Raw genomic sequence first — 13,278 nt, 5'->3', positions numbered from 1 at the left:
TTATGTGCTATCTCAACGCAAGAGGTCTTCCAATTGATTACGTATCTTGAGAGCACCATAAGCAGACCTTAGCAAAGAGTATTCAGTAGCAGGAGAGAGGCCCTTATGTATAATGTATATTACATCTAGGGACCTCTAAAGAGGGAGGTRATTAAGTATATGAAAATAAGAAGTAATTTATTTGCATTTTCATATGCATTCAAATTCAAGACATACTGCACAGCAAGAATAGCATAGCAAGCCTGAAGTCTTGAATAATTTAAAAGTTACACTATGTTAGTCTAACTAAAACCACAAATCAAATAGCATTTGATCAAGCCAAATAAAACGTCTTGGGCTCCCTGCTCCCAAGGTCAGAGGCAAAATACCAGAGAATAAGTACGGAAAAATGTAACTCAAGTGAGTTACTACTCAATGAATACAAGAGTCAAAACTGAAGTCCACAAATACTAGCTGAATGCTTGCTGATGTAGCCAAATAGCTTCAAAAAGCACAAAAAAGAATCAGTATTTTAAAGCCAAGCATACTTCTGAATTATCATTAAAGACAAAGTATATCCCCCAGGGTCTTTGAAAAAATATTTAAAGGACAAAAATTGAATTTGTCAGTGATCTTAACTTTCTTTTCAGCTTCCACTGCAAAGAATGAAAAAAATAATAGGCTAATTAACACTGGTAGTAGTTCGGTTCACCTCCCAACCCCTTTTGGCTAGCTGCAACATATCAATGTACCTTCACAAACTGGGGTAGAACTTCCTGCAGCAAAGCAGCTGATTTCAGATAAACCTAACTGAATTTCCATGGCCAGGGGAATGAGGGGAGGGCTAGAGAAACCTATGAAGACGCTAAGTTCTAAACAACTATGAACAAAAGTTTTCAATAAAAAACAGATTGAGAATGAACTTTCATATGGTTCAGAAAAATGATTAATTTGCTATTTTAATATGAACTTAGACTCTAAATTAGCAATCAGTGTTAATGCAAATATTCAGAATGGGTGACCCTTTTTTTCTTTATTTAGTATAACAACATACCTTTAAGTGGATCATGCTCTGCTCTCATAATGTCAATAAGGGAGTTTTCCAAAGAGTGCATATTCAGACTGTCATACATTCTATTTCGATCCTAAAAGAGAACAAAATCCTTAGTATTGGAATACAAAATCTGTAACTTGATAGGAAGACAAAAGTGCCTTCTAAAGGCTTTACACTCAGACACTATAGAGAAGGACAGTGATAATAAATTCAGATATCTTAAGCTTTTACAACAGTGAATTTAATAGCACCCAAATATAAAACTAGAAATGCACTGTAAAGAACCCTACTGTAAGTGTACTTTGATGGCCTGTATTTGTCTAACAAACTGCCTAAATCAGTTCTAGTGATCCACAGCGGAGCTAAACATTAGTTTTTTTAATGAGGGAGATTAATGCCTGCAGGGCCTCAACCTCAGTTCTTGAAGAAGTTACTCAGTAAAGTGGAAAACAGCAGAAAGAGAAGCATGGTTGCCCCATAGGGGACAATCCATTTTCTTAGTGCTTGGGTAAGTAGCTTGCCTAGGCTCTTCAACACCCCTGCTGAGATTGGGCTTTCTGTTTTCTGGGTGACAAATCTGAAACCTTTTGCTTAAGAAGACTTCACTTACACATGCGCAACACTGAGTGGTCAGAAGTTGGAAAATTAAAGCTAAACTGCAAGAATAGAAAACCCCAAACCTCACAAAGTTTACTAATAAATTATCAGCCTATGACAAGTTCTTGCAAGTATGAATAAAAGTTACTACAATAAATTATTAGTATTTTAAACTTATTCTCAACCAAGGCATTTTCTTCCACGTTTTTTGATGTGTCCATGTTGAACGGAGACGGGAAAAAAAAGACTACCTGTAACTTCTTTGGTCTTTCTGTAATACCTTTAGAGACCAAAACCAGTCTGCCTCACACTCATTTATCTTCTGTAGCTGCAATCCTTTCTGGTTGGACTATATCACACTTAAAATAATCTTGTAATTCTATGCAAATATCTGACTCTGTCCCCATGATTTTCCATGACACTTCTGCAGGACACAGATTAATTTCAAACTATGTCCCTCAGCAAGCAGGTATTCTTCAAGCTTTGGAAGGGAAAAGCAAACTCTGAAATCTATGTTTTCTGAGTCAGAAACCATGACTTATGAACAGCTCTAYAAAACAAATTATGATGAAACAAAAAAAATTTAATCCTATTTGGAAAGTTTAGTCAACTCGATACAACATCGAGATTAAGACAGAAAAGTCCTCTTTTCAGCTATCTCCCCCCACACAGCTAAAGAGAATAGCTCTCTGTAAGTAAGAGACAGCTCCTTACGGAACAAATAATCTATTATGTTTAGTAGGGTTTTTTTTTTTTTTTTTTTTTTTGCAAGCCTTTAAGTAATGTGAATGGTAAACAAAACCAAAAACCCCCAAAACACCTAGGTTTCTCTTGTCTTCTGTCATGTCCCTGACCAAGTGCTGTAGAAGCTGTGTTAGCTTGCATGCAAACAACAAGGCTCCAACACTAGCATAATTCACAGCAACTTATTTTGGGACTACGCTCTTTGCATTCAGTTCCGTAGCTGTCCTGAGGATCAACAGAACAAAACTAAAGTGATTATAATCAGCTTCCATGCCCTTGTAGGTTTGTTTCTCAACAGCACCTATGAGAAGAACCTGCTTGCTATATCAAATTTGCTTCCTATAAAAGGTGTGAGCAGTGGCAAAGCTGTATTGTTATCTACAGATTGTGAAAGACAATTCTGTCCCTCAGCATTCAGAATTTATCTCATCATAATTTTTAATGAAGTCTTAAATTCTGCTGAAGTCTGTACCTAGTGGGTAGTAATCTCTCTGCAAAAAACAACACAGTAAACTGAAGGTGCAATACCTGCTACCTCTTCAGCTGACAGGGCAAAGTATTGGTAAAAACTGGGAAAACTAGAATTAACTGTGCATTGTGACACCTGATCTTTGTTACACAGACTCATTTAGTTAGCACTTATTTATATTTTTAGCATTGCTACAGACATACTGAGGTAACAAATGAACCTCTTCTACAGAAAAGATTCATTAGTGTAGTCTTAACTTTGCTCTGAAAAATAGAAGAGGCTTGTAAGAATCCCTAATTCTGGCTCACTTAGTTACAGATCTTCTGGGGAAATCCAAAAGTAAACCATATAACACACACTTCTGATTTCTTTGTAAGCTACTCCACTGACTAATGTAATGCAATACTCATGATTTCACCCTCACATCATTCCATTTTGCAAACTTTGTGTTCCTGATCAGAAAGATCCTGTGCTGTGAGAAGTGAATTACTAAGGGTAAAGAGGAGGATGGGAAAAGTTCATTTCTATAAAGTTGAAAAAAATGTTGCTTCCTTGAACTGTATTATTTTGTTTCTGGCTGTGAAAAATATATCATTTTTATATTGCACAGTGCATGGATGTTGTGAATACACTAAAACAAAGCAGGATTTAAATAAGGGAATTGTATTCTGCTATTCCATCACCCAAATTTACACGATCTACTCATGAACTTGAGTAACATCTAGGTAATCAGTGCTTCAAACTTTTAAAGTCTACTTCAGTTCACACTGAACTATCAAAAACATAATGAGCTACATAAAGCAAAGCTGAGCTCTGTGGCTCATCAATCCTCTGCTAGAATCACAAAAACTGTGGTTGTTTTGGAAGGCCAGTTTCACAGTGGAACATCACAACCTAATGTTGAAGTTTCTCTCAGACCTGATAGAGAGAACTTCTCACAAACACTACATGTTCTTCTAATAATTTTTAATTTCTTTTTAACTGTGTAAGTATTTGAATTCTGCTTGGCCTATCTCTCTCCAGTGTCAGAAGCACATCTGTATTAACATACTGCTGAAAGTGAGATTTTTTTCTTTCTACAGATTCAGGGTTATATGACTTTGTTATAAATTGTCAGCACAAGTTAAGACTATGTAAGAAAGCTTACAGAAAAGTGGTAGTTATGTCTGTATTTTTACAAACATACAATGTAGGGGAAGCATCAGGTATCTCAGCGATAGGATACAGCTAGTGCTAGAAGGCCTTTTTGACAATCTCATACAAATTACACTTAGTATAATTTGGAAGACATACTCCCCCATACATCCAAATAACAGACTGAATGGGAGGAAGGGCAACTTCCTCTGAAGAATTAATCTCAGCACTAGATTGTTGGATAAATCATTGTTCTTGGCTTAATGTATTTAGAATTTCTAAACACATCCAYACAATTTATGCAAAGACTAACCTGTTTGCCTATTTGTAGAATTTCAGTGGAGTCACTGTACTTAAAGTATTGTCACTTATACATAAAGCAAATATATGGTTGTAAACTACTAAATAATAAGTAGAATTTTGATAATCCTTAACCATAAACCTTCAGAAACAGATGCTCATAGTTAAGCAGCTAAATACCTTTTAATTTTAGGCACATGCTTTAAAATACCAATCTTTAAAAAATCTTGAGGTAAATCAGAATTTTAATATCGGTATTAAATTCAGTAAATGCAAGTATCTTTAACACACGTTCTTTTACATGTCCCTTGACATTACGAAGAAATATACCATCATTTGATTCAAATATAAAACAGTTTAGGAGTACCAGAGATGATGGAAATGACTTATGGACAAGTTATAATGCTTATAGTCAGTTCAGAGTATAGTTTTTCCTGCCTGCAAGAAAAGCAGCTGTAGAACTTGCTGCAGCTCTGAACTTGCTGAATTGASAAAATCTTTTAAAAGCATAATGATTTTTTTTCATTACTTTCCAAGGTAAAATGTTAACAATTTGTTCCCCCCCCTTGAAAATGATCCTAATAGAAATGTGTTCTAAAACTAGAACGCAAGAGCTCATTTAACAATAAGGCAAAGTTTTTATAGCCTACAAAAAGTATCTTAATGCAATATTCACTAATAGTTTTAGCAATAACAACTTAACAATAGGTACATTATATATTCTAAAACATTATCTTTGCAAGCATCTAAGCCTTAAGTCACTCATTTTAGTGCATCATGCATATTTTAATCATATGCACCTTGCTGAAACTGTAACTAGTGTCAATGAGAAACTTAATATTTATGACTTATTACAATTAAGGGCTATAAAAAAGCAAAGATCAAGCCTTAAGGAAACATACAAAATTGCTTGGTTACTTCATATGTTGTCAGTAGTGATAACTATAAACAGTAATATCTAGTAAATAGCTAAGTAAATAACCCTGACAGCAAAAATGTTTTAAGATGACACAACCAGCTATGTAAGTTAGGTAAATTCAGTCTAAAATGGACTTTGAACAGGTGCTGTGGCAAAAGCATGTCTACTTCCCAAGCTATATATGCATATATATGTATGTAAAAAAGAAAACACCCTTCCCAATAGCACTTACTGCATCTATACTGGAGTACTCCGGCTCAAGAATATGTATTCATAAGCTGGAAGTGAGCCAGAGACATCATGGAGATGATTAAAGGCTTGGCAGTACTGACTTATGAGGCAAGTCTAGAAAGCCTATGTATGAATAGCTTGGACAAAATAACTAAAAGAACGATAAATTAGACATTTGAAGGCGAAGTTGTTATTCAAGATCTTTCTTTAATTCTTCAGTCTCCACACAAAAATTTAGAGTATTTATATAGTCTTGAGTATTTAAATGCATGTTCATCAGGCCATAGAATAAATGTACTTTTGGATAAAATGAATACATTCTCACTTAAGATTTAACTTTAGAGAACAATTGTGCTTTTGGTAGCACGTGGTGAGATAATGCTACTTAGTGTATACAGTATTGCTCTATTAGCCCGGCTGCTGAGTATTTTATTGAGTTTTCTTCACTCTGATTCTGGCTTATGTTAATAAAATAAGTAGCATATGCAAAGCAAATTTTAAGGTTCGGTGAGAATTCTTAGTTCAGAAAGAGTTATAAAAATGTTTGTGTTGTAAGCCCCACAAACTTTCAGCCAATTCATTGCTTTAATCATATTTAATCAGTCCCATATAATTAATCTACTGTATGAGACAACCTGATGACACTTTTCTGTTGCAGGTATTGCATTAGTAAAATGAACTGGTAAAGCCTAGCTTGTAACTCAGTGTCTGGGCAACTAAAGAAATCTCAAGACTAAGAGCACTTAGCAGCAAGATACTTCCAATGCCTTCAAATTTAGCATTAGCTGCCAAGCACTCAACACTTCTGGAAAAAACAGGCCACCTATTTATGTGTCTAAATACCGCATTAAGAACCTAACTGTAGCAACTTACTCTCCTTCCAGTATTGGCTGGTATGTTTATCAGCTAGATTAGTCATTTAAAATATTTTAARACACATTTATTAGACTGCATTAAAACCAGTATCTTGAGAATCCAGAATTCTCCGAATGCAAGTGATTGTAACAACATGACAGCAGTTTAGATTAAATACTTTAAAATTAACACATGTTGTGAAGCAGAATTTTAAAACTCATGTTTCATTTTGGAAGTGTTTTCTTTCATTTAGAAACTTCAGTGCCTCTCAAAAATAAATAGAAAATTTTACATTTATGAGATTGTACCTTCCTATACAAATCACCAGCTGGAGTGCCATGTTCCAATACAAAATAATAAAGCTCAGCTTTTAGGACTGCAAACATTGTGCGTACTGTTTGTCTGAACAAACAGGAAGGACAAATCAAGGTGAAAAACACCCGGACATGCAATGTATTTCCTGAACTCAAAAGAAACACAGAAACTAAATTCATATTTGTTTTAGTAGAATGTGGTTTGTTTTCACCAGCACGAAAACACAGTTAAACACTGAACTGTATTACTGAAGTGTTACAGTAGCTTTTAATGTTTCCTAGTATCTTGCAAACTAGTATATTAAACTTGCAATCAAAAATCATATAGTGAATATGAATTGTGAACACTTCATATAGTAGGCACTACAATTTAAAAATATATTAGAAATGGTTAATTATTTTCCTCATCCAAAGAAAGTTAATGAAAAAACATGAATATATAAAACACTGACTTTCATGCTTTATGTTTTGGTCATGAAAATGCCTGAAGCATGTTTTTTGGGATGAATGGAGATTTGTATCTGGGATTAGAAATATTTTTATCTTTTCACTCTATACTTTTTTTAAAAAAAAATTAGATCAAGGAATAGAAGTGAATAATATGCAGATTGCCTGACTTCTTGATATGTAATTTAAGTGCCTAAACTGAAATCTTAGTGGCTTTGTACAATCAGTAGTGACAGTTATGTTGTTCTTAAAAAATTAGATTATCTAAACAAGGAGCCTCGATTCTCTCTAAGAACAGAGAAATAAGCTCCTGTATTAAATTCTTCAGTTAGATGATGTGAATACCCATCATGATTTTTACTGTTCCTTAATAATTCTAGTACAAAGTTTTCCTTAAACGAAGGTACAAGTAGTGTGCCAGAGCTAAAACTTGCAGATATAATTTTGTCTATGAAAGATAATCAATATAATTTGCCATCTTAAAGACTGAATAGGGAAAAAAAAAGCCTCTTACAGATATTCACAAGTAAAATGTGACTATTGGTTTGCCTCTGCTCCCATCTAAGTCAGCATTACCATAATGCATTTAACTTTTTTCATTAAAAAAAATAAATCTTGAGCTCTAGAAGACTCCTCTGAAAGATGTCCTTCATAACTGATAAAAACAAAAGCGGCTTTACTGCAACTAACGTGGCCACTGTGAATGCAACTTCAGACGGGATATGTTTCCGTTTTAACTATGAAGAACAGAAAATTTGTTTTCATCTCTTCAAATAATCCACATAATGACTTATTATGCTATCAGCAATGGCATTTATTGTCATTGGTATATTAGTTTAATACCAAGTAACATTACTTTCATCAGACTTAATGTCTGTTCTATACTGGGGACCTGTCATCAATGAAAACACCAATGATAAAGCAGCAAATGGATACACAGGCATCACACACAAATTCAAAGTGTATCTTGTTTGCATCAGGTACATATTTTAGAGCATGTGGATGGGCAGACGATTGTGCCAAATGTCACTCAGGCTTTGCACAAAATACGTGATTTCAAAAATGGTTAGCAGAGTATTAATGATCAATAGAAAGCTAGTCAGTGAGGACACTGATTTTTCTATGCTGTTTTCATTTTCTAAGCTTGAGCTAGCTAAAGGTTGGAGAGAGGCGCTTTGTCTCATCCCGTACAAAATGACTACTGCATTTAAAACAGTTCATGCTCACGTGGAAAATAATTCTGCAAGCCTGTGAATGATGCACTATGTGGGCAATAAGCACGCTAACGTATGGTCACTTGTGTGGAAGCCTAAAAAAAAAAAAGCTAACTTCTACATATAGGTAAACGCTCTCATGTAAGACAAACTGTACAAAATTAGTGACTAGTATTCTTGAATATTTTCTGAAATTGCTACTGTATCTTTAAGAATCCTCAATCTAAATACTTCAACCTTTTATGGAAGGAGAAAAGCACAGTATGAATTAACTAGATAGGAGTTTGACAACATTGCAATTGCCACTACAAGTTCTGGTGAAAAGAAGCATGAGCTCTAAACCCTATCTCAGCTTCTTCATTATGACTTCTGAAATTTAGCAGTCATTACAATGAATTAACCTTATAATGATAGTATATCAACTGAAAAATAAAAACACAAATTCAGTGTAGCAAAATAGTTTATGGAAACATCTAGTGTTTCCACAACGTTAGTAGATAATACTGCAAGTCCTTACATCAGAATATTTTTACTGTGTTCTGCAACTTTGGCTTTATATATGCAAAGAAAACTTAAGCACAGATAGATCTACAATACAAATATAGCTAGACAAATAACTATTTAACTGGCTGCTCTGGTGCTCACAGACCAGACCAATAAAAAGTGAAGTGTGTCTACCATTTTTCTATGACACTACTAAAAAACCCACCAAAATTAGTGTAATTTATTACAGAGTTGAATTTCAAAGATTTTTTTCTACCCTATTGTATATGATTTAATATTGAAGTAGGAATGATTTATACTATTATATAGCTAGAACGCAAAAGACTTGGTTTAGATCTGAAAACTAATTCATCTACACTAGATGACTGCTGTAAAAGCTTCTGAAAGTTTGAACAGTTATATTGACCCGTAAAGTGTACTGAATGAGTTTATATATTCAAGACTTGTGCTTAGCTGGATATGAATTCCAATGTAAACATCACTGCAGTTTCAATGTATGATGGCATTAATATCTAACTCAGTGCTTTGGACTAATGTGTTTGTATGTACCCTCAGTGTTTACTTTCAACTGTTCTTGGAGCCCTTTACTGCAAAGTATTAGCTATTTGTAATCTTTTCTTTAATACATCAAGTTGAAGATGTAAAGAATGGCATCTTGCCTCCCCCCCTGATCTTATCATTGTTGAGTAATTTCTGCTTGGCTGAAGTTTCAGTTAGCAAGCCTACTGAATAGAAAAGATTTTCATAAAATATGTGAATCCCTGTAACTTTTCAGGTCTGATGTATATAACTGCAGCAGAATTCAGGTATGTCCAGAATCACTGTTAGCCTCATGAATATTGCAAGTATCAGAGTTCATCTGGATAGAGCTGATATATGCCCATTTGTACCAAATGGAACCTCATGACAAAATGGTAAGAAGAGCAGTAATGGTCCCAGGGAGCACTTCTTGCCACTATTGCAGCTTTTTTTTGTCACACCCACAGTAGAATTAGCTTGCTAATTGATGTAAATACAGCTTCAGAGTCTATGACAAACTATGATAAATCAAATACTAGGTTACTTGGTGTGAAACCTAAGCAAAGCAACTATAATACCATAGGTGGAGATAAAGAACCATTGTAATTATTTTCCCTGTATAATCTTTTTCAATTTTGTTGGAATATAACTCATTCAGAAACAAAAAAGAAGCTGACATAAGGAAAATTAAAGAATGTGCAGAATTTGCAGAATAACCTGCTATTGATTTTAAAATACATCATTTCTAAAATAAGTTGTCCAGGATTTTTGGATTAAAAAAACAAAACAAAACAAACTGATAGAATGGCAACTGATCTGGGGATCCAAAACAAAAAGGTCTCTGCTACCAAGGAATGATATGGCTAAATAAATACAGGCTGGAGAAGGAAATAGAACATTTTACCAACAAGTACCTGACGCCAGAGTTAAGTGACTTGCGAAGTCACATATGAACTCCCTGATACAACTGAGGAGTTGAACCCAGACCCTAAGCTTTAAGCCACACTTCCTCCTGTTTAACATTTCTAAATCACAGGGCTTCCAGCCAAAAAATAACATGCAAAAGCTGCTAGGGGGAAGGGGGAGGGAAAAAAATTTCACTAACATGCAAATGTCAGACTAGAATGCTTATAAAAGACTAAGATGACAAAGATTCAGAGCTGTCTGCAAAAGGTTTTAAGAAAGCCTCTACAAAAGAACACACGAACAACAATCCTGAGCTTAAAAGGGACTGAAAAGCATATGTATATTTTCCTAGGGAGTAGGAGAAAATACTTGCCAGACTAAACATATCCTGCTCCTCTACCATTGTGTCATCTGCTAAGTTTCTATCTTTTTTTTTTGACAGTATTCTTCATTAACTACAGAATTTTATGTTGTTGAATACTTTGAAAATGTTGGAGTTAGTTGCAATTTAGGATTAAGRCTAATGTAGAAATACACATTTTTCAAACTAAACAATGGAACTGTACTGAGTGGTCAATGCTTTTTTAAAATGAGCGAAGCCAAAATATGACATAAGCTTCCGTAAGAACTCAGCAGTTACAAACATCCTTACCTGTAAGGGAAGGAGAGTATTACTGTTGTTGTCAGTTCGGAAAACATTATCTTCAATCCACGATTTTGGTGTCAGTGATGGAGTGGAGCGAGTAAATTTAGGAGGAGCTATGACATTACCAGAAAAGGGCTTCTTCAAAGGAGAGATCTGGTTCATAGTTCCTGGAATTCCCATGTTTCCAGTTCTGCGATGGTCTCTGCCATGCATTCCTCCCCAGGATATATTTCCTGTGCTCCAGCCACTGCTTTGATTGCTCCAGGGTGACTGCTTCAGAAGAGGCTAAAAAGAAAGATTCATTTACATTATTTTCAAAATACTTGATTTTTTTTCTACTTTAAAAATACCTTGAAATTAATGCTCAGATTTCTATAAAATAGACTTTGCTAATAATGCCTAAATTTATTACCAAGGAAGAAAACTGAATACAGAACTATTCCCCCACAAATCCCCCCCAAAAGCAATACCTGTGCAAGCAATTTTGTTCTTCATCATTTTAGTAGTAAGAAAGATTTTCTTTTTAAAAAAATTATACTCTGAAACAATTCTATGGTTAAAAACTGTTACAAAAAGAATTAGACTAATTAATCAAACTGATACAATTGATATAACAACTTTGTTATACAGATGAAGTCTGTCACTGAGAAAATAACCCAAGATTTTTAAGGAGGCTGGTCACTTTTTTTTTTAATTTTTTTTTTTTGGTAATCAGGACAGAATGGTGAGCAGAAATTTAGAAAATTAAACTTCAGATGCCAGATTTTTCCCCCAACAGTATTTTGAATATCACTGTCTCAGTACTATCACATAAAAGCAAAAACTCTAAACTGATTATTACAAAGAGAATCAGTTTGAAGAAACTGTCTTAATATTTCCACATTATAATGCATTACTCTGGAACTACTGCTCAAATCTGTCTGAAGTCATGAACAGGGCTATATGTAGACATCTTCAGGGGTAGAATCTGTTCTTTCGTTGTTGAAAGATTTTTCCTATTTAGAAGTATGAAGTGTTTCTGTATCTAACAAGCTCACTATGTCCCTCAGTCTGAAAATGTAAGCTCTCTTTAGAGTGAAGATTTTATAGGATTAACAGCTTTTATTCCTACAACACAACTTGTGCTAAGAAGTGACCTATGGTGGTTGTCATACTACCAAGAGGTGGACCCACTGAGCCTGGCTGACAGCAAAGAACAGTATTTTTCTTTGGTGTTCTAAAACCTGACTGTTCTTGGAAGGGCTTTTTCCTCAAACATACAAATGGTGTGTGTGTGTGTGGGCAGCGGGGATGTTCTAAACTGAGGTCTACTGTAAAGGGAAAATGCAATGTATCTCAAAGCTCAGCTGCAAGCAACCCTCAGCTTGTAATTCTAATAACTTAAAAATTTAAAGCATGTCAATATGCTATGCGTAAGACAAAACGCAACTCCGAAGACACAAAGATAAAAATACACCCCCTCCACCAAAGCAAACAAACAAAAAACCCACTGTAGCCATTTCTGGTCAAGTAATTGGGCAAACATCCCATTCTATATAATTATAGATAATTATGTTGTAAAACTTGAATACTCTGGTTGGAATTTTGGGAGAGGCAGGCAGTCTATTGTGAAACAAATCTTAGAGATAATGCCAAATGCTAACAAGCCTTTAATATTGCTAGCTGTGTTGTCACGGCACTGTTTAAGTTTACCTACTACTCGTAACTGATAGAAAATTCCTGTACACCTCAGTGCTAGAGAATTGCTTTGGAATTTGTTTGAAGAGTGTATTAGATATTAAGGACAACTAGCTCCTTGCTAACTACGCATCTACATCAGTTCTTGACCAAGTACACTTACTAAAAGATTCCAAATTTTTAAATTATCAAAATAAATGCGTTGCAAAAATGCAGCCCTGGTGATTAAAAAAAAATGACAAGATTTACTATTAGAATGAAACAAAAATTAAAATGAGGCCTACATGACTTCAGGCCTTTCTGAGCAAGTGATCTGTTAAAGATGTGGCTGTTACATATTAACATGGATCTGCTTTTCTCTAATTTCTTGCAATCGATATTTTGGTTTTAGAAAGGAAAATAAACTTTCATCGAAGACGAGACTGCTATACTACTTCGTAAGATCAGTACAGGAACTAGGGTAACCTGAAACACGGTATTGTCTTCGGGTACAAACGCAAGTAACTCCGGCCAAAAACCTGGAAAGGACTAAAACGCCGAGAGGTTTCGCTCCCGCATCTGCGATCGCCTGAACCGAGGGCGCGCAGGGAGCGGGCGGCGCGGGCGGCTCCGCGGCGGGAGCGGGGCGCATTGTTCCGCGCGGCCGCCGTGCCCTGACACTCCTTCCTAATACAAAAAAGCAGCGTTTTTCCTTTCCTTGGAGACTTTTTCCGCTTTCCCCCTTCGCCCCCGCCCAATCCCGCGGAGAGCGAGGCGCCTCTGGGCAGCC

General features: G+C 35.3%; 1 protein-coding gene across 1 annotated transcript in view; it reads right to left on the bottom strand.

Annotated features, from left to right (window-relative positions):
• Nucleotides 1-13,278, bottom strand: part of CPEB2 (cytoplasmic polyadenylation element binding protein 2) — a 56,426-nt gene that overhangs the window by 40,899 nt on the left and 2,249 nt on the right. The window contains exons 2-3 of the mRNA XM_085304249.1: nt 10,839-11,117; nt 1,034-1,124 (exon numbers count right to left, since the gene is read on the bottom strand). Of these exons, the coding sequence (XP_085160375.1) occupies nt 1,034-1,124; nt 10,839-11,117 (370 nt within the window). The remainder of the gene's footprint in view (nt 1-1,033; nt 1,125-10,838; nt 11,118-13,278) is intronic.

The sequence above is a fragment of the Rhea americana genome, unplaced genomic scaffold, assembly GCF_003343005.1.
Source record: "Rhea americana isolate MKP2758 unplaced genomic scaffold, rheAme1 scaffold_205, whole genome shotgun sequence".
NCBI classification, from domain to species: Eukaryota; Metazoa; Chordata; class Aves; order Rheiformes; family Rheidae; genus Rhea; species Rhea americana.
This window is presented reverse-complemented; position numbering and strand designations above follow the sequence as displayed.